Raw genomic sequence first — 22649 nt, forward strand, 5'->3', positions numbered from 1 at the left:
GCCACATCAGCCAGGGCTGGACAACATTTTTCTTGTTTCCCTGGTTGTAGGTTCTTTGTTCAAGTGGAACTTTCATCTATTTGTGGAAGGAACCTCGCTGAGAGGGGGATGGAAGCCCCCAAGATGAGATTTCAAGGAGCTAATCTTCCCACCCTCCCAATCAACTAATAAATGAAGACTTTGACCCTTCTCTCACCCCTTATCTCAAGACACAAGAGTATAGCGTGTCAAGGTGCAGCTTGGAAGGTGTATGATGGGATCTGGGCAGGGCCAGGTGGGGAGATGAGGTGGGGGATTCAGGCAGGTCAGGGCTGGAAGAGGGGCCATATAGTTAGGCACCCGTTTCCTTGCCTGTAAAATGGGTTTCCAGTACCATGAATACTTTACGCTTATTCTTTTTTCATCATTCAGAAGGCATTGATTGTGTGTTTGGGCCTTGTTCTAGGTCTCTTCCTGTAGGAGGCTAGCTAGTAAATATCTTAGGACTGTTGCAACTACTCAAGTCTGCTAGTGCAGGGTGAAAGCAGCCAGAGCTCTATATGTAAATAAAAGGGCAAGGCTGCATCCCAAGAATATCAACAGAGTAGTAGGGTTGGTTTAAGGGGCTTAAAGCAGTACTTGGTATACAGTAGGTACTTTATTAATGCTTGTTTGCTTCCTGGAATATAACAGGCACTGCACTAATGTCTGGCTTACAGGCGGCACTCCATAGTGTTTTTGCCCTGTGTTTAGCAGGCATTGTGTTAATGCTTTTGCCCTCTCTGGTATATAGCAAGAATCACATTAATGCTTGTTCATGCCTAGTTAGAATGCAGGTGCTGCACTCATGTCTGACCCATACCTGGTATATAGCAGGTGCTACATTAATGCCTGGTGTGTGCCTGGTATATAGCAGGTGCTGCATTAATGTTTGGTCCATGTCTGCTATGCAGTCGGCACTCTATTAAAGCTTGCTGCATACGTGGCATATAGCAGCCGCTGCATCAACGGGAGGACCCCCAGCCCAGTATATAGGAGGCGTTCCATTAATGCTTGTTCCAAGAATGGATAAGTGGAAGGTTACTTCCCGGGAGACCGCGAAGGCTGGGACCCCAGTGTCTCGCGCAGCCCCGTGATCGCATTGGCCCGGTCTGTCCCCTCAGCTCTCCATCGGAGCCGGGCCGACCCAGGCCGAGGTGAACCGAACGCAACACAACCAGCCCGCCGAGTCCGCCACATTCCCACAATCCCGGGCGGCCCTGCGTAGCTCTGGGCTGAGCGTCCCCCTTCCCACGTTGGCGCAACCAAACCTGCGGGCGCGCCCGCCTCGCCCCGCCCCTCCCCGCCCACCTCGGCCGTTAGTCCCGCCCTCTAGGCGGGCACTCTGATTACCCCCTCCTCCCATTGGCCGTGCCGCCCGCCCGTCGGCTCTGAGTCCTCACGGGTTAGGGTGTGCGGCGCTGTCGCTCGGTCGCGGTTGCTCCGGTTGGTGGCGGCGGTAGCGGCGGTAGCGGTGGTGGCGCGGCCGCAGGGTGGCCAGGGTGGAGTGCGCGGCCGAGCGGGACCGGCGTTCGCAGGCAGCCGAGTGGAGCGGCCAGCCCGGGGGCCGTTGCGAGGGCCCGGCGGGCGCAGCCAGGGCGGCTCCAGGCAAGGGCCGGGCCGGGGGGCAGCGGCGGGGGCGGCCGGCGGGCGGCCGGGGCCGGGACGATGACTCTGGAGTCCATGATGGCGTGTTGCCTCAGCGATGAGGTGAAGGAGTCCAAGCGGATCAACGCCGAGATCGAGAAGCAGCTGCGGCGGGATAAGCGCGACGCCCGGCGCGAGCTCAAGCTGCTGTTGCTTGGTGAGTTGGGTCGGGCCTGCTGGGGTCCGCGGTCGACGGTGCGCGAGCGGCCGGGCGGGGCCGACACTGCCGGTGCTGTCCACGCCGGAGACAGGGGCCTCGGGGTCTGCCCCTGTCGGTGCTGTCCACAGCAGGGCTTCTGGGGCTTTGGGGTCAGTCCCTGCTTGTGCTGTGCATGGCGGGAACCCCGGCTTCGGGGTCTGTCCCCGCCTGTACTGTCCACTGTGGGGTCACCCCTGCCTGTACTGTGCACTTGAGGTCTCCGGTTTCTTCAGAGCCAGCTCTTGTCTCTACCCTTTATGTCGAGTTTCTGAAACCCTAGGGGTAAGCCCTTGCCTAAGCTGTCCGCATCCGGATCCGGGATCCTCAGGGTCAACCTGTGCTGTCCATGGGAGGTCCCTGATCCTTGCTGGGTCAGCCTTACCTCTGTTGTTCAGGTCGGGCCTCCAGAACCCTGGAGGGTCTGCCCTCTGACCCTTTTCAAGAGATGCGTTCCCTCCCTCCATAGGGCTGGCCCTCCCTCTGTCTACCCCAGTGTGTATCCCACCTCGTTGCACCCAGCATCTGTTCAGGCCCAGACCTTTGGGTTGTAATCCACAGGCGCAGACGCGCCCCTCACCTTCCATTATCCCATCTCTACTCTTCCCACCAGGTGGAGCCCTGTTCCCTACACTCAGGGCCTATCCCCCCAACCCCCAACCCCCAACCCCATTCCCTCAAGCTGTTTCTGTGTCTCCGTGCCTCCCTGCACCCCCAACCCCGGCGGGAAAACTTTTTCCTTCCTGAAAAGGGAACACACGGTGGGGGAAAAGACAGCCTTTCTTCTCTCTGGAGGTTTCTGTTTTATCTGTAGGCTGGGAGCAGGTGGGGCCCTAAGCCTTTGCAGGTTTTCAGAACTGGCCAATTCATCGACTTTCCCCAAGCCTTTTCCTTCTGCCTTTGTGGGAGCTGATTCTCCTGGGTCCTCCTCCTCCTCCAGGGAAGATTCCTGTTGGAGTCCCTGTCTCCCCAGGGCACACCTGTTGCAGGGAGTGAGTTGGCCCAGCTGTCAGTGTTGTCACCCCAAATAATGGCTGTTGAAGGACTTTACCTCTGCTGTCAAAGGCAAGAAGGTCATTTACAGAACAGAAACCTGGGCCCTGCCTTTTATGAGCCCTGCTTCATTTTCATTCCTGGACTCCGGGGAAAGTTGGAAATGCTTGCAAGCTGCTCACAGGTAGTTTTGATGGGCCTGGGGTGGGAGGAGGGTTTAGAGGCTGTGTGGGGCTCCTGATAGTAGGTAGTGGCGTTGGTGGCTCTTTGGGAGGCAGCGGGTCTTGGCTGAAATGCATTGTTTCTTCCATCTGCAGGGTCCTCCCTTTGATGAAGTACCTTCCATATTTTCTTTTCCAAATATATATTTTGATTTACCTAAAGACTATGAAAAGGCCAGGTTTGCAGAAGACAGGTAGAGAGCAACCTTAAAGTTTGGAGGAAACTTGCAATGGTATTCGAGTGGCACTTGGGAGGACCTTGTGGTAGGTGTATTTTGTAGTGGGCAGTAGAGTTTGTTTTGAAAGGGGGTTAGAAATTAGAGGTGTTTTAACAGTACCATCACTCGGCCTTGATCAGGGACTGTGTGCGCCTCCAGGTGCCCCTGCAGTCTGTCCTCAGTGTGTCTAGGCTTCTAGATTGATGTGAGGGTCAAGGCCACAAGTCAGCAGTCTGTGCTTCTGCAGCCTTGGTGTGCCTGTGGATTCTCCCTGGGCTTGGAGGTCCCTCAGGAGCCCTGCAACTGATCTGAAAGTGGCCAGTGTCTGCCCTAGGGCTTGAGGAGTCAGTGGCCACGTCACTCTCACTTCTTATCTGCTCCCATGCCTAGGATATAACCTCAACAGATAGGTGCCTAGCCCACTGCTGCCAACTTGCACAGCAGAGGGGATTGGACACCTGTCTGTTGAGGTTATATCCTAGGCATGGGGGCAGATAAGAAGTGAGGGTGACGTGAGTGCACAGGTCCATGGTGAAGGTTTCTGACATGAGGATAGCTGTCAGTGCTGGGCGGAGGGCTAGAGGATGTGTGGAGGTGGGGGCTGACCCTGAGGTGCTCCTTACCAGTGATCCTGCAGGCTTTGGGCCCAGGACCTGTTTGGGAACCCTGGGAACACTTATCACCAGGCAGCCTGTCCTCCCAGATTGAGGACTCCTTGCTGGGAGGACTTTGATGACCAGAGGATTGGGTAGGGTGTGAGGATGCAGGGAGGGCATCTTTACTGAGTACCCTCTGCCTGGTGCCCAACCTGCCTGTGGGACTCATCCCACCCTCTCCCCTCCAGCAAGCCAGCCACTGGTTGAGGGCTGTCCTCATTTTGCAGGGAGAAAATTGAAGGGCAGACTGAGCTTTTCAGCTGCAGTCTAGGCTGGGGGGTGGCTTTTTTCTGTGCGATTCTGGTGGTGTCTGCCTTGGCACCTGAGTTTGGAACCGGGTGGAGCAAGTTACTGTCACTGGAGGAGCCCTTGCCACTTCTTCACTGTATTGGTCTGGTATTTCCCTGGGCTTGTATGCATGTGACCTGTGGGCCTCTGAACCTGGTGGAGGTTTAAATGTCTCATCCTGGTGATGAGAGTGACCAACTTGTGAAGCTCCTGGAGCTGTACTCTGGCCCTCAGACTGGGGGAACCTCATGGGCTCTGTCCCCAGTGCTCTCTCCATTGTTCCTTTTTAAAACTGATTTTTGACTCCTCAAAGAGGTATTTCTTTTCCATATAGCAGGGTCTCCCCCTCAGGGAAGGTGGGGTCAGGTCAGTCTCTGTGGGGGGCCATCCTGGGCACTGTGGGGAGTTGAGCAGTATCTCTGGCTCCACCCACTTGATGCCATCATCACCCCCAGTCTGACAGTCACAGATGTCCTCAGAAATAGTCCTGTATGCCCTGGGGGTGGGACCACCTCTTTTTCAGAGCCCCCTACCCTATGGTAGTACCTTTCATAAAATTTGTGTTGCAGAGCTAGTGTGAATTATTTTGTCAGATGTTTTGTGAGTGCTTAAAAAGTGCATATTTTTGTTTTCAGGGTTTTGTTGTGTGTGTGTGTGTGTGTGCATCTGTGTGTGCACTCAACACACAGTGTACATGTGAATGCAAGGATGCAGGTCTTCAGTGTCATACATAGCTCTGGTGTTCCAGGCTGTGTCCTTGTTAACATTATGTCTGTGGTTGGGAGTGGGATGGCCACTGCAGGTCCGTAACAGCGCACATCGCTCTCCTATCCTGTGGACCAGAACTCCGAGGCCTAGTTGGGAGCTCTGAAGCAGGGGTCCCAGGTGGGCACTCCGGCTTCTGACACAGCCCTTTGCCACAATGTTTCTGTCATTTAGTAGAAAACCACTGAGGGGGTCCCTTGTCTGTTCCTCCAGGCAAGTTTCCCATATGAAACTCAAGGCCTTCCACAGGAGCCACGTTCCAGAGGAGCAGAGGCCCAGTGTCCTGACCAGGCTGAGCCCTGTGGCTCCAGGGATTTCTAAATAAAGCAGGGCGGTCAGTTCCTCAGGCTTCCTGTCAGCCAGCTCTGGGCCGCACAGGGCGGTGAAAAGGCTTGGAATCTGGCCTGGGGTGTGGTGGCTCTGCGGGAAGGGCGCGCCTCCCAGTGCTTTGAGGTGCAGTTTAGAGTGTGGCCACTAGCTTCTGGCAGAGACGCCTGGCCACATCCCCTGCAGACCGAGAGAGCAGAAAGCACCTTTGGGTGGCCTCTCGTTCCCTCCTTGATTCCCCTGGGACTGTGAAAGGGCCTCAACCCACCCCAGGAGTCAATATGCTTAAAATCAAAATTGAATTAAATGTTTTGGCTAAAAGGGTCTGCTTTCCCTGGTGCAGTCCCTAGAAGTGCCTCAGAAGCCCAGACTGCCTCCTCAGGTGTGTCACCAAGCTCTGGGGCCAAGACTGGCGCTGAACTTCATTTGCACAGACAACTATGCTTCCGGGCGTGGCTCTGTATGTGCGGAGCTGTGCCGGTCACTGCGGTGAGACTGGAGGAAGTGCTCAGCCTCAGACATTTAACCACAGAAGGTTTCACTTTCTGCTTCTTGTGGTGGAGTTCTCCTAGGTGCAGCCCCACAGACCATTGCAGACATCACGGCCTATAGCCCTGGGCATTTGGAGTGGTGTGCAGGAAACCAGACATAGCTTAGATGAGAACCCCTGGCGGAGGGGTGCATTTCTCTCTCCTCTGTCCAGGGCCTGGGGTGGGGTGCGTCTGATCTGGGACTTTGAGCCATGCGGGGTGGACAGAGCTGGACAGCAGTGGGGAGGAACGGTCTTGTCCCTTGTCCTCCAAAGGGCACTCCTTTCCTAGCTCGCAGCTGTGGCCTATTTAATGGGGACAGTCAGCCTTGGTAGCCTGTGCCCTGGTGTTCATGAGCAGCAGATGGGATTTAGGGAGTCTCCAAGGGTTTTGGGAACACCCGTGTATAGGATTATTTATTGATGGAACTCAGGCTGCTCACAGAACCAGGACCCCAAAGCTTAGCTGGTTGGCTTGAGGAAGGGGACTTTCATAGTTCCTGTGCCCCTAAGGCCTATGGCCTCCCTGTGCTTCTTAGCCTTAGGGCACCTGGCCTCTGGTGAGCATGTCACCCTGCCACCACTCCCACCTCCAGGTCCTCACCACCCCACCATAATGTAGCACAGAGCCCTGCAGGTTTCAGAAGCGTGTTCTGAGTGACTGATTTGGGATGGGATTTATTTCCTCCCAGGGGAGTGAAATGGGAATCACCTGGCACCCCTGATGCCCCACCTTGCTTAAATGTGAGGCTCCCTGCTCAGGCAGCCCCATTGCCACCTGCCCGTGGTCCTCTGCTCTGCTGGGTGGGCACACAGGGACTCCAGGGCCCAGCTCACATCTGCCTGTTGCAGGCTTCCTGTAGGAGGCTGGGCTCATCATCCATCCTGAGACACCCCCCTCAGGGGGCAGGAGGGGAGGTGCTTGCTCTAAGGTAAGACCATGGCAACTCAGTTGTATTTCCCAGGCTGGGTTTCCTCATCTGTTGGATGAGAATGGTGCCTCTTCCCCTGAAGCACTGTGGTAGGATGAAATAGCACACAGTAGGTGTTTCAGCAAGCAGAAAGCTTTGCATAAGCCTCTTTTAAAAAGCTGCAGAAATATGCCCTGACTGGTGTGGCTCAATGGGTTGGGCATCATAGTGCAAACCGAAAAATCACCAGTTTGATTCCCAGTCAGGGCACATGCCTGGGTTGTAGGCCAGGTTCCCAGTTAGGGGCTTGCGAGAGGCAACTGATTGATGTTTCTCTCGCACATCGATGTCTCTCTCCCTCTCTTTCTCCTTCCTTTCCCTTCGTCTAAATAAATAAATAAAATCTTAAATATTAAAAAAAAAAAAAAAAAAAAAGTGCAGCAATAGCCCTGCGAGGTAGGTGTCCATACCAGGACTAAGGTGGGAAGTGCTAGAAAGTGTTGAAGTGTGGTTTCTGTCCCCATGTGATTCTGAAGTCTTGGTTTTCTCTCCTATGGAACAACAATAATTTAGGATTATTGTGAGGAAAAAGTGGGGTGATGGGTTTTAAGCTAAGGAAGCACTGTCAGTGTTATTTTTATTCATGGTGTCCACACTGGCTGGCTGGTCCCTCTGCTACTGACCGGGGTTTCACTGACTTACAACAGGGTCCCCAGAGCTTGGCTGTCAGGGGTTTGGCCATCTTGGTACCTTTTATGATCCTTAGCACCTGGACAGTGCTATAGGGGGTGGGTGCACCATAAGCACCTTCAAAAGAGCAGCTCCAACTCAAACTGGTGGAAGCTGCCTTTTTTTGTTGTCATGTCTGTTTGCTCGTGGACCTCGATGGGCTGTGTAGAATTGGGAGGAACAAGAGTTGATGGGTCAGACCCCTCAGGGAGACCCCTGGGGGTAGGAGTATGAACTGGAGGCAGGTTGCCTGTCTCTGCCCCATCATTCCTCTCATCTGAGTTGATGGTGATGTCAGTGAGCTGGGCTAGGTGGTCAGGGTCCTTCCCCATCTCTGTCCCCCAGTCCCCAAGCCCTGCCCACATACCCACAGTTGGGCTAAAGGAGGGTAGGGAATGGGATGGGACTGGTGGATCATGCCATTCCCTCAGGGCCCAGTCGATGTTTTTCTCCCTCTCTTTCTCCCTCCCTTCCCCTCTCTATAAAAATAAATAAATAAAGTCTTTTTTTTAAAAGCCCAGCATTTGGGGATAAAAGTGGGAGCTCAGAAGACACCCACAGAAATTGTCGGGAGAACCAGTGCCACCCCTGGGCTGTTGCACAGTGGCCTAAGTTACAGCAGGCGGAGTGTCCTGACCAAGGGGTGTGGCACACTGGCTTTGTCTTGGGGTGGAGATAAGATGTTGTGATGAGTCTGTAGGTTCACGCTTTTTGTCCTACTTCCTGTCTTTTATCAGTGCTAGTGCTTGTTGGTGTGTTCTCTCTCTCTTGGTGTGTTCTCTCTTGGGTGGCCCTGTGGCTGGCTGAGGAGCACTTTCCCCAGTGCGCTTACATTTTCCACTTCCCTGTGGCAGCGGTTGTGGAACAGGAGAGATGGAAGTCCTGGGATGGGGGAGACACTGTGGTTGCAAAGCCAGAAGAGCCTAGTCTTTTGAGGTCCTATAGTTACCGGCTCTGTGACCTCAACAAAGCCACTTAACCTCTCTGTGCCTCAGTGCCCTCACCTGTCCAGTGGGAGGTGAGATGATAGTTGTATCACTGAATGAATGAGTGAGCGAATGAGTGGGGTTGAGAGAGGGCATGTAGTGGCTATCCTCAGCTGCGTGAGGGTTTTGCATTTTCTGCATCTCCCTTGTTGATCATGGACCTGTTGACATAGCTTGAGGCCCATGTTGCATTTCCAGGCTGTGTTTCCAGGAGCCCAGGTTCCTGGCGGTGCTATTGCCTGGGCCTCCCTGTGGCCCTGGGAGTTCCTGGCTTCACTACCCTCACCCCAGAGTGGTAGACAGCCTTGTGACAGCTCCCAGCCCCAGTTTCTGACTCCAACATTTAGGCTTTATTGCCAGATTGTGGCCACCTGCCCATGCGGTTGTGGATACGATGGCCTGTGTACCTGAGTCTGTCAGTGATATCAGATAAGTGCCATCCTTCCTGCTCTCCAGGTTGTGGCTGGCATGGAGTTGAACCTCTTTTCTCTACCATATTTGGGGGTGTTTGCTAGGGTTTGGAGCTCAGACTCACTTCCTTTAATCCAATCCTAGATCTCCACCAATTAGTGAAGGCAGGTCTGTGGCCTTCTCCCCTCATAGACGGGCTTATTTTCCTTCCTCTTCTGTTCTCTCAGCTGAGGCAGCACTCACTCTCTCCTCCTGGTGGTGGCAGGACTGAGTACACTAGGGGGCGTCCTGCAGGCCTCAGCCCTGCTGTTTCCCCCAACCCGCTGGGCTCCATGGACAGGCAGAGCCAGCTTCTAGGAGCTTAGCTGGGCAGGGGTGAGACCTTCAACCACTGAGCTGTACCCCAGGTACCCCCAACCCCTGTTCTTGGAGTAACCAGAGGTCAAGTCTGGCCTGCCTGGCTAGAGGACTTGGGGATCTGTGGGGGTGCATGATGAAGCCAGCACTATGGATTGGGTCAAATTGGATAAAACTTGTACAGTGCCTTCTGTGACCTGTGCTAGGAGCTGGAGTCAGAAGGCTGCAGGCAGACCCTTGGTTTTAGGGAGCTTATCCCCAGTGTGCTGAAAACGAGAACCTGCAGACCTCACAGATACAGAATAAATGGCAGGGATGGCCTCTGGAAAGAACGGCTTGGGTGTTGAGGTGCTGGGCGTTTCTTGGAAACCATGAATTTGGGTGTTTTGTGCCAGGAACTCTGTAGGGTTGGTAGGGGAAGGGCCCATAGGGGTGGTTTGTATTTAGCAGTGGTGGAAGCTCTGGCACACAGCTGCAGGTGCCCACAGATGTCCTCTCAAAATGCTAGGCTTTTCCTGTTACTGAGAAACCATCGGAGGCAGGGCTAGGGGACCCACGGACATGAACTTGAGGTCTAACTGTAGCCAGGACCTGGAGCTGCTCAACTTCCTTATGGGGAGGTGGTAAGCGTGTGTCACTTCCCTGCGGTATTATCACTGTGTAGGCACCTGAATCCACAACCACTGCCAGGGCCCTGAGCATTTCTAGCACCAGGGGGACCCTCATGTCACCCTCCCCCCTCCTAGCAACCACCCATACATCCTCAATCTACAGTTGTGACACCTCAGAAGTGTTCTGTAAACAGGACCAGAAGGCATATAGCCTCCTGGGGTTGACTTTTTTCCCACTTGGCACAATTCCATGGAGCCCGCCAGCTGTTGGGCATGTCCACGGGGCTTCCTTGTCATCTCTTGAGTAGTGTGGGCTACAGTTTGTGACTGCCTGTTGAAGGACATGGGGCTGATGCATTTTTGGCCATTTTAAATAAAGCTGCCCAGAATGCCACTTGTGGGTTCAGAGTAGCTGCCCTCTGCGTGGTTGGGGTGCACTGAGTGCTGTGGATCAGCACACATGGACAGAATGAAACCCAATCATGGGTGTCTTGCAAATATTTGCTTGAGGAGGGGGCTTGCTTTTCTCCAAGAGGGGGCAATTGTGGAAGGGTGTGTGTGACAAGATCTCCTGGGGAAGCATGACTGAAGGCTGGGCAGAATGTGCTGGAGGCCAGGAGGGCACAGCTGACCAGGACCCTAGAGAATCTGCAATGGACAGGGTGAGTGGCCGTGAAGTCCAGGCAGACTTCGCACCCAGAGACTTTTGTGGGCAGGTGGGCATTGGGTCAGGTGCATGGGGGATCCTGGGGCCAGAAATTCTGTCACAGATACCATGTGCTGACAAGATGTGGCAGTGGCTGAGTGGACCAGGAGACTGAGCAGCTAGCTTAAAATAAAGACTGCAGCCAGAGCATCTGAAGCAGGTTACTTTGGCTGATGCTGTATGGCCCAGAGCCTGTCCCTCCCTTCCCTCTGGGCATAGTGGTGACTGAACACTTCTCAGGCCAGCTGGGCCTGTCCTGTTCCAGGGCAGAGGACCCTGCTGGCTCCTGCCTCCCAGGCCACTGCTCCTGGCTTGGAGGTTCACACTCAGAGCTGGTGCTGGTGTCCGCTCACTCAGTCTCTGTTGGCCCAGAATGCAGGCAGCGCATGGCACCTGGTGCCGTCTTCAGCAGACCTCCCCTCTGTGTGGCTGCTGCTTCCACACCCTCCTTTCTCTGATGTTCCTCCAAAAGTAATGGCTGCCCATTTCACGTCCCAGGCTACATTGTCCCTGGGGTGTCCCTTTTGCTTTTCCCTCTAGCTTTACTGAGACACAATTGACATGTAACATGTAAGTTTAAGGCATACAACATGATGATTTCATGCAAGTATGTATTGCAAAATGATTGTCACACTTAGATGAGTTAACACCTCTACCACACCACATGCCTGTGCTTTTTTGTGCCTTTTCCTCCTCTGGAGGTTGATCATGGCTGCTGGCTTTGCAGTGTGGGGGAACTTGCAGACTGAATGACCATGGGGTTGGGAGGGACCTGCATGACCCTGGCCACTTGCCCCATCCAGGACCCCTGATGTCTCCAGGGACTGGCAGCTTCTTATCAATCATGGGGTAGCATTTAGGACCCCTCCACAGATATGCCTCCACACCTCCTGCCCTCTCCTGGGGCCAGGGCAGTGTCTCAGGCTGATTGACATGGGCTGCATGCATGTGTGTATGTATGTGTATGAGTGTGGATGCGTGCGTGCATGTGTGCGTGTGTGACACACATACCCCTCAATGTGCCTGCTCTGCCTCTGGAGAGCTCCGTGGGGCCTTGTGTTATCATTTTTGCCTCCACTTTAAGAAAGCTGGCGTGAGGTCTGTTCTTTCTCGCTTGGGCAGTGATCTGGTTTTCAGACTCGTCACTTGTCCTCCCAACATCCTCAAATGAAAGCCGAGGCTACTTTTCCTTCTCTGTAGTTGAGGCTTTGGCAGCAAGAGGGGCCTAGTGGACTGAATGTGAGACATGCCCAGTTTAGCTACATCTGGGTGTTTGGCTTTAATTCTTGTATCTGTTTGATTGTTTCCAGTGAGAGACCCTTCCAGACAGACCAGCAGGGCAGTTACCTTTGGGAAATAATAGCATTTTGTCAAAAACGGGGCTGACCCTGTCCCTACAGGACTCTGGGTGATATCTGGGGTCATCTTCGGTTGTCATGACTGGAGGTGTTCCTGGCATCGAGTGGGAAGGGGCCAGGGATGCTGCTTAACACCGTACGGTGCCCAGGATGACCAGCCCTCACTACAGAACGACCTGTCAACAGTGCCAAGGGGGGACCCTGGATTAAGAGAAAAATGCACTAGAAACCACATTCCTAGCACATCATCCACCCTTCCCTGCAGTGTATGGTGAGGGAAGGGCAGTGTGGATCCCTCTGGGGAGACATGGGATCACATGCATGGACTCTCTACCCTTTCCTGCCCCTGGAACTCAGGTGGGTGGAGAAGTGGGTGCTTGGCCTCTTGTACATTTTGTGGCCAAGGTGATTGTCTGAGGTAGGATGGTGTGGGGTATTTACCACTTGATGACAGGACCAAAGCCATAATTTATTTATTCCAGAAAGGACCTGAAGTGGTTCATGAAAGTACCAGAAAGAAGCAGCTACAGCCTGGGTCCCTGCTTTATGGTGTGTCTTATTTGTGACTTGGGTCTCCCCTAGTGAACTCAGGCACCTATGGTCAGTCACTCTGATGCTGTTTGAGGGCCTCCTGGCTGCAGGGCAGTGTGGTCACTGTGGGGCCCATGCCACTGGTCTCTTCTCCAGGAGCTTCTAGTCATAGAGGTTCATGGCAGACCCCTGCAGAGCGACTCCCCACACAGGTGGTGGTAATGGTTTCCAGTGTCCAGGGAGGGGAGCTGCCTGCCTGAGGCACAGGGTTTTCTGTGGCGAAGGCCGGGTCACGGGTGACTGTGAGCAGATGGCACCATGGACAGAGGCGCAGCTCTGGCAGCTGGACAGGTGTTGGGCGACTCAGAGGGTGCTGATGATGAGCCTAGAGGGGTGGGTTCGGGCAAGTTTGGAATCTTCTGAGTCCCCAAGAGGTGACCTTTGTTGTGTAATTGAGTAGTGTCTGAAGCAGTGTGTTCTTAGAATTTACAAGTTCTCTCTTGCTGTGTAATAAAAATCACCCCAAAACTCAGTAGCTGAAGATTCTGAGGGCCAGGAATCGGATTGGCTCTGGCTGAGAGGCTCTCATGAGGCTGCAGTCAAGCTGTGGCTAGCGCTGCCTCATCTGCAGGCTCCGCGGGGGCTGCAGGAGCCCCTTCCAGGATGGCTTCCTCTCGTGGCTGTTGGTGGGAGGCCTCAGCTCCTCCGAGATTTGTGGACACGTTAAAACCGCTTCAATTGCTGCCCCTGTGTGTGGGGGTGCACATAAGTGGGGTGAGCAGCAGGGAGAGAAGCTGAAGCAGGAGAGGGTCCCGGGGCTAAACTGGTGCTGGAGGGGGGCTGGGAGGGATCTGAGGCATGGAGGGCTCCTGGATGCATGGCACACCCTGAGACTGGGGTGAGGACACAGCTGGCTGAGGGGCCCCTTTTCAGGTGGTTTGCCTGACTTCTTAATCTTGCAAGGCAGCAGAGCCTCAGTGGGTCCCTCTCTAAGGTGGGGGAGGGCCAGCGTGCTCACCCTAGGAAAGCTCGGTAAGATGGCTGCACCCCTCATGCTTTCTGAGGAAGAAGTGAGATCCAAGGGGTTCGGTGATGTGCCGATCAGAACGGTGGAACAGAGATAAGAGAGCGGATGTGGTTGGTGGTGGGGCAGCAGGGTGACACCCTCTGTGTAGACATGGGGCATGGTGCTGTGGTTGCACAGGACAGAGCTGGAGAGCACTCTGGGATGTCTTGATGTTGGGTTGAGTTACACATTTGGACCTAATGAGAAAGGAGCTTCTGGGGACCTCAGGGTGATGGCCCTGTGCCCTGCAACTGGATTTGGCCCTCACCGCATGGCCTTGGATGCAGATACCAAACTCTTGCCCTAAAGGAGACTGTTATGGAGCTGGGGCCTTGGGTGCGGATGTCGACAGACATTGTCAGATTAGACAGGGATCTGGAATGGGCTTGGGAAAGGGCTGAGGGAACTCCAAGGGAGAGGTTGCTTGTCATCCTGACTAGGTAAGGAGGTGGCGGCATCTGGTGGAGAGACATGTAACTTCTATGGGCCTTCATGTCCTCTTTTGCAGCCGTGTTCAGTTCTGACCTGCACTGAGTCATCCCTAGTGTGGTGGCCACCCAGCTCCTGTCACTGCCCAGCAGGCCACTTTATGGGACAGACTTGCCTGTTTTGTGCTTAGGTGCTAACCATCCTGTAGACGTCATTCTTTCTTTTTCTTTTTTTTTTTTTTTAATGTAAGATTTTGTTATTTTTAGAGAGAGAGGAAGGGGGGTAGGGTAGAAAGAGGAAGAGAAACAGTGATTGATTATTGCCTCTCACAAGCCCCTGGCTCGCAACTCCACCATGTGCCCTGACTGGGAATTGAACTGGTGACCTTTCGTTTTGTGGAACGACACCCAACCCACTGAGCCACCAGTCAGGGCCATCCTTCTTTTTTCTGAGCCTCAGTTTCCTCCTTGTAGGATGGGTGCAGGTGGAAGGATGACTGAGGTAAATCTCAGGGATGTGCTTCAAAGAGTGGTCGCCTGTTGGTCAGGTGTGTCCCATGCCTGATCTGAGTGAGCCACCTGGGAGCAGGAGCATGTGTCCCAGAGGCTCATCTCCTGGCATGCCGGGTGGAGACGTGGTGGGGACATGGTGAGCATGTGGGTCTTGGTCCCTGTGCTCTCACTGGGCCGTATTGCCTGTTGCAGGCACAGGCGAGAGCGGGAAGAGCACATTCATTAAGCAGATGCGCATCATCCATGGGGCTGGCTACTCGGAGGAGGACAAGCGGGGCTTCACCAAATTGGTCTACCAGAACATCTTCACCGCCATGCAGGCCATGATCCGGGCCATGGAGACTCTGAAGATCCTGTACAAGTATGAGCAGAATAAGGTGAGGCTGTAGGCTGTTGGGAAGCACCACCTGGGCAGAACATAGGCTGCAGGGGGGCAGTGGGGGCTGATGCAAGGCCTGCACATCCTGGTGGAACTCTGAGCTCCCGTATCAGGTAGCTGTTAGCTCCCCCATTCTATGGACTGGAAGCTAGTCAATGGGTTAGTTGCCCTGGGGTGGGCTGTGCGAACTCCTGGTTCCTGGCCACTCAGAGAACCTCTGCCCTAGCAGGCACTTCACACACCATATCTGACTCTTGGTGACCCCATGGGGGTGGCATTTCCCTCATTTTTTTTTTTAGTAACAGCTCTGTTGAGATGGAATTCACATACCATACAAATAACTTTTTAAAGTACACAACTTGTTTTTAACATAGTCACAGAGAGTCATGCACAGTCACCTTTATTCAATTCCAGAATATTTCCATCTCCCCCAAAAAATACCATCCCCAAGCCCTGGATGCTGTGGCTCAGTGGATTGAACATTGGCCTGCGAGCCAAGTGTTGCTGATTCAATTCCCAGTCAGGGCACATTACTAGGTTGCATATCAGGTCCCCAGTTAGGGGCGTGAGTGAGAGGCAACCCCCCACACACACAAACAAAAAAAAAAAAAAGAAAGAAAGAAAAAGAAAAAAAATACCATCCCCATTAGCAGTCACTCCCTATCTTCCTCTCTAGCTTCTGGCAACCATGAACTCACTTCCTATTTCTGTGGAGTTGCCTGTTCTGAACACTTCACATAAGTGGAAGCACAGAGTGTGGCATTTTGTGTCTGTCTTTCACTGAGCATTGTAGTGAGTGTCAGTGCTTCACTTCTTTTCATGGCCAAGTAATATTCCAGTGCATGGATGGACCACATTCACTCATCAGTAGACATTTGGTTGTCCCCACTTTTTGGCCTTTGTGAATTTTGGCACTGTGACATTTGTGAACAAGTTGTTGTTTTTTATTCTCACCTGAGGACATGTCCATTGATTTTAGAGGGGAGGGGGAAGGGAGGAAGAGAGAGAAGGAGAGAAACATTGATGTGAGGAAGAAACATCGATCAGTTGCCTCTCGTACATGCCCCGACTGGGTACCAAACCCGCAACCTAGGCATGTGTCCTGACCTGGAACTGAACCCATGACCTTTTAGTTTAGGGGATGACATTCTAACCATCTGAGCCACACCAGCCAGAATTATGAACAAGTTTTTAGTTGCACACCTTTTCTCATTTCTCCTGGGCGTGTACCTAGTGGCAGTCTGCTCTCCCCAGTAGGCAGTCCAGCAGCTGTGCACTCATCATGGCTCACTGGTGACCTTTCTTAGCTTTGCTTTTGTAGATCTGTTTTTAGGGTTCTTTACACACCCAGAAATTTTCCCTGGGTTAATGCATGGCATGGAGTCCATATCTATCCAAATGTGGCTTAAATCAATCCATTTACTTTTAGGTTTAAGAAGGTCAGTCAGATTTCTGATGTGTCTCTGATTGGTGTGTTCTTACCTTTACCCCAATTCACAGGTTTTCAGGGACCCCTACCAGTCCTGCCATCCTGGCTATGGGGCCATGTGTGTGGCCGCCTTGAACCTCTGGCCCGCTGGGTCTCTGCTGATAGGATTTCTCCCAACTGAGGCTCAGTTCAGAGTCAGTTCACATTTGGACCATAAATGGCCATCAGCATCTAGGACAGGATGGGGCAAACTGCATCCTGTTTCTATAAATACAGCTTTAGTGGCACACACCTCCCTCACCTGCGAAAGCCCCTTCCAACACATGGGGACGTGGTGTCTGGGCAAGCCCTGTTCTGAGATGCCTCAACTTCGGGTTTGCTTTGGGGCCTAGCACTGAAGGACAGTTGTGGCCGATGACTCTCCTTTCTTTCTCATGTTCATGCAAAACTGGAGTTGATGGTTCCAGCTCTGGTCAGCTGGGTGCTGAGTGTCTACCCATGTCCTGGAATGAGGGGTGCTCCCTGTGTGTCCAGGCCCATGGAGAGCCCATGACCTTTCTCCCTCCTGCCCTCACAGGCCAATGCACTCCTGATCCGGGAAGTGGACGTGGAAAAGGTGACGACATTTGAACACCGGTACGTCAATGCCATCAAGACCCTGTGGAATGACCCCGGCATCCAGGAGTGCTATGACCGGAGGCGGGAGTACCAGCTGTCCGACTCTGCCAAATAGTGAGTAGGGCTCTGCCCGCCTGCCCTACTGGAGAATGGGCTGAAGGTCATGTGGGTCTTTCTCGGGCGACTGGGAAAGAGGATGTCAGGAGAAACTGAGGCAACCTGGAAAAAGGTTGGTCTCAGTTAATGACACCATGAAGACTGACTGGTTAATTGTGACAGATGTGCTGGACTAACAGAAGATATTCATGGTGGGGAAACTGGGTGTGTGCTGGAGGTGTCTGTTGTGTCTCTACAGCTTTTCTGCGGATCCAAAACAATTCTAAAATAGTAAGCTTATTTCTGAAAAGTCACCCTCCAGCCCAGCCGCCTCTCTTGGAAACTCCGGCGCTGGTCTCCTTTCTCCTCCTAGAGCGGCTCATGGGGCAGCTGTAATTGGAGAGTCCCACCCGAGTCTTTCCCTTTTCAGCATCATTTCTGTCCCATGAGACCCAGTGAATGACCTGCTCCTTCCTGTTCAGGTCAGGGATGGGGAGGCCTTGTACCATCTTGTTCTGACTATCCCTGGCTGCTTTAGCCCCTGCTGGTGAGACCCTTGCAGGCCTCTCCCGGCTGTTTGGAGGACCAGTGGTGGCTGGGATGTCCCCTCCCTTCCCAGCCTGGCCTGAGCAGTCCTGTCCCTGCTCTCTTGCAGCTACCTGACCGACGTGGACCGCATAGCCACCTCAGGCTACCTGCCCACCCAGCAGGACGTGCTTCGGGTCCGTGTGCCCACTACTGGCATCATTGAATACCCTTTTGACTTGGAGAACATCATCTTCAGGTGCCTGTGTCCTGGCTTCCCAAGGGTGGTGGCATTCTGGGGAGGCCTGGTGCTAAGGGCTGTTTGTTCCCAGACCCGGGGTTCCCATTGTGAGGGCAGCAAAAGATGCATTGGATCCTGGTCTTTGCCCTCAGGGAGCTTCTGATCTAGGATTGGAGATAAAATTTATGATTAAGTAAGTGTCCCCAAATGTCAGAGTTAGCCAGGCCCCAGTGACTGTTGGGGACTGGTCAGAGGCAGTCTGGGAGAGATGGCTTTCTGGTTAGGTCTTCATGAAGGGGCCATGGGTGAGGGAGGATGCTGACTTGTGCGGGAGCAATAAATGGTCTGGCGTTCCTACCAGTGCAGGGGTGCTGTGAAGAGTTGAAGGGTCCTGAACGCCCCTTGTCCATCTGTGCACCTCTCTTGTCCAGCTGTACATATACCTCTTTTCCAGCTGTGCCCTCTTCCAGCTATGCACTGGTCTGGTTGTGTGATCACAGAAGACAGGCTGGAGCCCTGGCACCAAGCTCATGGCCTGCCCCTGATCAGAGCTCAGATGTCATCGAATGATGGCCTCATTGCCCCAGTGTGTGAGACGAGCCTGGTCCCAAAGGGGGTACCTTGTGTGGAGACCTTGCCCCTGAGGGCCCAGGTTTCAGCCCAGCTCTACTGAGGCGGCTCATGCACCAGGAAGGCTGTGGCCCCAAACACTGTTGTCCCTGATGGCATTCCCCAGACTGGCAGCAGCTGCCAGTGTGCCTGGCATCCAAACACAGGGCTCTTGGTCTGTCACCACTCTCATGTCCCTTCACAGTCACCCTGGCACGTCTGCCGTCCACCTGTGCTTGCTGGAATCTCCTCTGAGAAATCCCTGCCAGGTGGATTCGCTTCTGCTGGCCTTGGTGGGGAGCCTGTGTCTCCCCAGGGCCGTGCTGTCTGAGCCTTGTCTTCCATGCAGCAGTGTGTGCGTGTATGGGGAGGGCAGTTGTGGGGACCTCCACCTTCTCCAGCTCAGGGAGGGGGCTGTGTGGGGGGCTTGAGGGCCGCTCTCCCTTACAACCTTTGTCTTCCTTTTTAAAAACAGAGTATCCCTCCTCATTGAAAACCTAGGGAATTCATAAGCAGGGAGAAGAAAGCCCCTGTAACTAACCCTGTCTCTCAGATGCCATCCCCGGACCCTCCTCCTCCCTTTCGTTTCTGGACCCAGTGTTTCTTACCTGCTTCTCACACTGGATAGGGGCCTTTGCAGCCTGCTATATTTACCCAATAACAGGACACCCGGCTTCGCTCTCTGCAGCCGTCTGTCCATTTCCTTGCAGTGGCTGACACGTGTCTATCAACTGAATGCCCCTCGGTCTATCTGGGTTTCCTTGTAGGGGGAGCAAGACTGGGGCTAGTGTTTTACAGATGAGACTGCATGCTGACCAAGGAGGGGAGGGGCTTTCCTTAGGATGGCAGGATGTGGGGTTGGAGGGTGGCCCATTGCAGGTCACACTGGGTCCACACCTCATACCCACCATGTGTGCCTGTGGGCGCATTAGACCAAGGGCTCCCATCAGGACAGGAGTTGGTCACTCCCAGAGGCCGGATGTGAGGCCTACACTGTTCTCATTCCCACAGATATGGGGGTCTCTGCTGGCTCCCACAGATACATGGGCGGTCCTTATGGCCTTAATACATATTGGGGGTACTCTGGGCTCTAACAGGTATTAGGGGGCTGTTGGGGATCTGACCGGTATTGAGGGGTCTGTGTGGCTCTGATATGTATTGGGAGACCCTCAGGGCTCTAATGGGTATTAGTAGGTTCTTGGGGCTTTAATGGGTATTGGGGAGCCCCCATGACTCTAGCAGGAATTGGGTGCCCTCAAAGCTCTAGCAGACATGGCCATGCTGGTGGGAGGGGCTTGCTGGCAGGAGTAGTGCTGTCTGTAGAGCCCAGCACTGAGTCCCTATGGAACTCTCATCCCCTACAGGATGGTGGATGTGGGAGGACAGAGGTCCGAACGGAGAAAGTGGATCCACTGCTTTGAGAATGTGACGTCCATCATGTTCCTTGTGGCCCTTAGTGAATATGACCAAGTCCTGGTGGAGTCGGACAATGAGGTGAGGCACCACTTGGTCTGCTGTGGGTGGGAGGGAGGCCCTGGGCAGAGGTGAGGGCTCCCCCTTCTGGGGGCTCCAGCCGAGGACAGGCCCCTGGGGCATCCTCAGTCCTGGAGCCTTTCCTCTGCAGAACCGCATGGAGGAGAGCAAAGCACTGTTCCGGACCATCATCACCTATCCCTGGTTCCAGAACTCATCAGTCATCCTCTTCCTCAACAAAAAGGATCTGCTGGAGGACAAGATTCTATACTCCCACCTGGTGGACTATTTTCCCGAGTTTGATGGTGAGCACAGGGGTGTCCTCGCCCCTCTATGCCTTGTGCTTCCTGCGTGGCCCCCGCAGAACATGGAGACATCCGTTACCCTCTTTGGGCTTTGGTGTCCTCATCTCACAGCCCGGAGGGTGGTTCCCTCAGGCCTGTGCATGGTTAGGGCAGGCCAGGACTTCCTGGGGCCCTGGCGCTATATTCTTATTGCTTCCTCCAGGATCCTCCGAACATTTGATGGGCAGAAAGGCGTTGTGTCCCCAGGGGGAGCATTGTCTGCGGGAGGGGTTACCCTGCAATCAGTGCATAGCAATACGAGGGCTGCGCTGGAATGCAGTTCCCAGTGCCCCATTCAGTGGCCTGTCCCCGATTGCCCACGCTGAGTGAGTAGTTCACGTGAGCTCAGTGGCCTGGCCATAAGGAAAAGCATGGTGCTAGGGATAAAGAATGACCTAGGATCACTGTCCTGACACCTCCTTGGATCAGCTGAGCTCCTAATGGAAGGCAGACAACTCGTGTAGATCATCCCACCTGTCCTTTCTGCACCCCCTCTCTGTTGTCCATGAGCTGTAGCTGTTTGTGCCTCAGCGTGCTCAGTCACTCCCTCCTTCTATGGCCGGTGGTGGTACCCATACTGGGGGCCTCGTGATCTGGGCTGTTGGCTCTTGCTCTGTAGTTCTGAGTGAGGGAGGCCTGGCAGGGGTTAGGGTGCTGGGCTCTGACCTCAGCCCTTTGGGCCTCTTGGGTGGGTGGGGGTGGTATTGGGCAGGGCAGACAGGACTCCCTCTGGTTGGGGGAGAGCAGGAGTACTGCTAGATGGGAACAGTAAGGAAATCATGAGACCAAGACTTCAGGGTGAGTGTATACCATAGACTGGGAAGGATGGACATCATGGGCAGGAGCCTCTGGGCAGGGCTGTGGACAGTTGGGTGGGCAGCCATCATGGCCGTGTGAGGTAGTGGCTGGGGTGGCAGTTGTTTTGTGCATGCACATGTGTGTGGGTATGTATGGGTGTGTGCATGTGCGCATATAGGTCTGGCCACGTGTGCACGTGTGTGGGGACATGCCCATGTTTGGATGTGGATGTGTATTTGTGGTGTGGTGTGAATGGAATGGAGTGAAGTGAGGCTGGGAAGGAAGGTTGACCTCAGTTTGGAGGTGAGGGGAGCACCTAGTGTGTGAAGCAGCAGTGGTGCCAGCTGGGGGGCCAAGGGCTGAGTGGGTGGAGATGGGCAAGGGGCTGCGCAGACCCCCATGCACGCCCACCCACACAAAACTGCCTCTTTGAAGCCACATCTTGGCCCAAGAGCCCATGGCATAAGCTGCCCATGTGGCTGGCATCCCAGTGTCCACCTGTTGCACAGCAGGCCTGACTCACCTGCCTCATCTCCCTTAGGGCCACAGCGGGATGCACAGGCTGCCCGGGAGTTCATCCTGAAGATGTTTGTGGACCTGAACCCCGACAGTGACAAGATCATCTACTCGCACTTCACTTGTGCCACCGACACAGAGAACATCCGCTTTGTCTTTGCGGCCGTCAAGGACACCATCCTGCAGCTCAACCTGAAGGAGTACAACCTGGTGTGAGCCTGGGGAGAGCCCACGGGACAGACCCTCCTGTGTGATGATGTGATCGCGGCTCTGCCTGCAGAGGAGCTGGGTTTTTTGTTTTTTGTTTTTTTCATATTTTTAACAATGGTTTTTATTTCACAGTTATCAGGGGATGTACATCTTTCTCTCTATATACTTCGTGCACCTTCTCACCTTTTGTCAAGCAGCACAGGCTGCCTTTTTCTGACCTTGACTGTGGCTCACCTTTTTTCTAGAAAAAAAAATGGAAAAAAGACCAAAAAAAAAGAAAAATGAGACAGGCGGAGATGAGACATGCGAGTGCCCTGCCCCCAGCGCCTCCAGGCCTCCCTCAGTTTCTGTCACTCCAACCAGGGCTGCACCTTCAGGCCTCCGTGGGACAGAGCCGCCCAGCTGGCCCTGGTCCTTTGGCGTGGAGATGTGGAGACTGACTGTTCTTTCTTCCTTTTTTTTTTTTTAAGTTATTGCCATCCTCTCAACTTTGCTGTGTTTTTGCTCACAGGACTCCAAGAAGTGGGGGTGGGTGGCATCCCCTGTTGCCCACCCTGGGAAGTGCCTAACCATTTTTTTTTTTTAAGGAAAAACAAGAAGTATGTGGGCTCCTCTGCAGTGAAGGAGATGGTTCCTGACCCTCTCAGCCTCCGGTGATTGCCTGGTCCCCACTGCCCTCTGAGAGCCCTGGGATTTGGGTGATACTCCGGGCTGTGTCTCCAGGGCCATCTGGTCTTCTCAGAGCTCTCCCTGGCCTGGTTCCTGTGCCCCCAAGGGTCACGTGCTCACCACCCAGGCTGGAGAGCACACTTGGGAGTCCACATGGCCCGGGAGCCAGGAGAGGGCCCACTTGGATGGGAGTCACTTTTGCTTTCATTCCATTTTGTAATCAGTTTGGAAACAGTGAAGACGGTGGGCTGGGGACTTTTTCAGAATATTCTCAGGT

General features: G+C 54.0%; 1 protein-coding gene across 1 annotated transcript; it reads left to right on the top strand.

Moving 5' to 3' along the window:
* The first annotated feature begins 1425 nt into the window (after positions 1-1425).
* Positions 1426-21798, top strand: GNA11 (G protein subunit alpha 11). The gene is made up of 7 exons (XM_090289273.1): positions 1426-1822; positions 14658-14842; positions 16851-17005; positions 17643-17771; positions 19727-19856; positions 19987-20140; positions 21519-21798. The coding sequence occupies exons 1-7, from the start codon at positions 1687-1689 to the stop codon at positions 21707-21709; spliced, it is 1080 nt and encodes a 359-aa protein (XP_090145399.1). The 5' UTR covers positions 1426-1686; the 3' UTR covers positions 21710-21798.
* The last annotated feature ends 851 nt before the right edge of the window (positions 21799-22649 follow it).

Source organism: Furipterus horrens, unplaced genomic scaffold, assembly GCF_987537825.1.
Source record: "Furipterus horrens unplaced genomic scaffold, mFurHor1.1.pri manual_scaffold_10, whole genome shotgun sequence".
NCBI lineage: Eukaryota > Metazoa > Chordata > Mammalia > Chiroptera > Furipteridae > Furipterus > Furipterus horrens.

Bases quoted from the DNA above. Each gene is read 5' to 3' on its own strand.
- GNA11 (XM_090289273.1), top strand. From the start codon at position 1,687: ATGACTCTGGAGTCCATGATGGCGTGTTGCCTCAGCGATGAGGTGAAG. The intron at 17,006-17,642 runs GTGAGTAGGGCT...GCTCTCTTGCAG, and splicing joins CTGTCCGACTCTGCCAAATA to CTACCTGACCGACGTGGACC. The intron at 19,857-19,986 runs GTGAGGCACCAC...TTTCCTCTGCAG, and splicing joins TGGTGGAGTCGGACAATGAG to AACCGCATGGAGGAGAGCAA.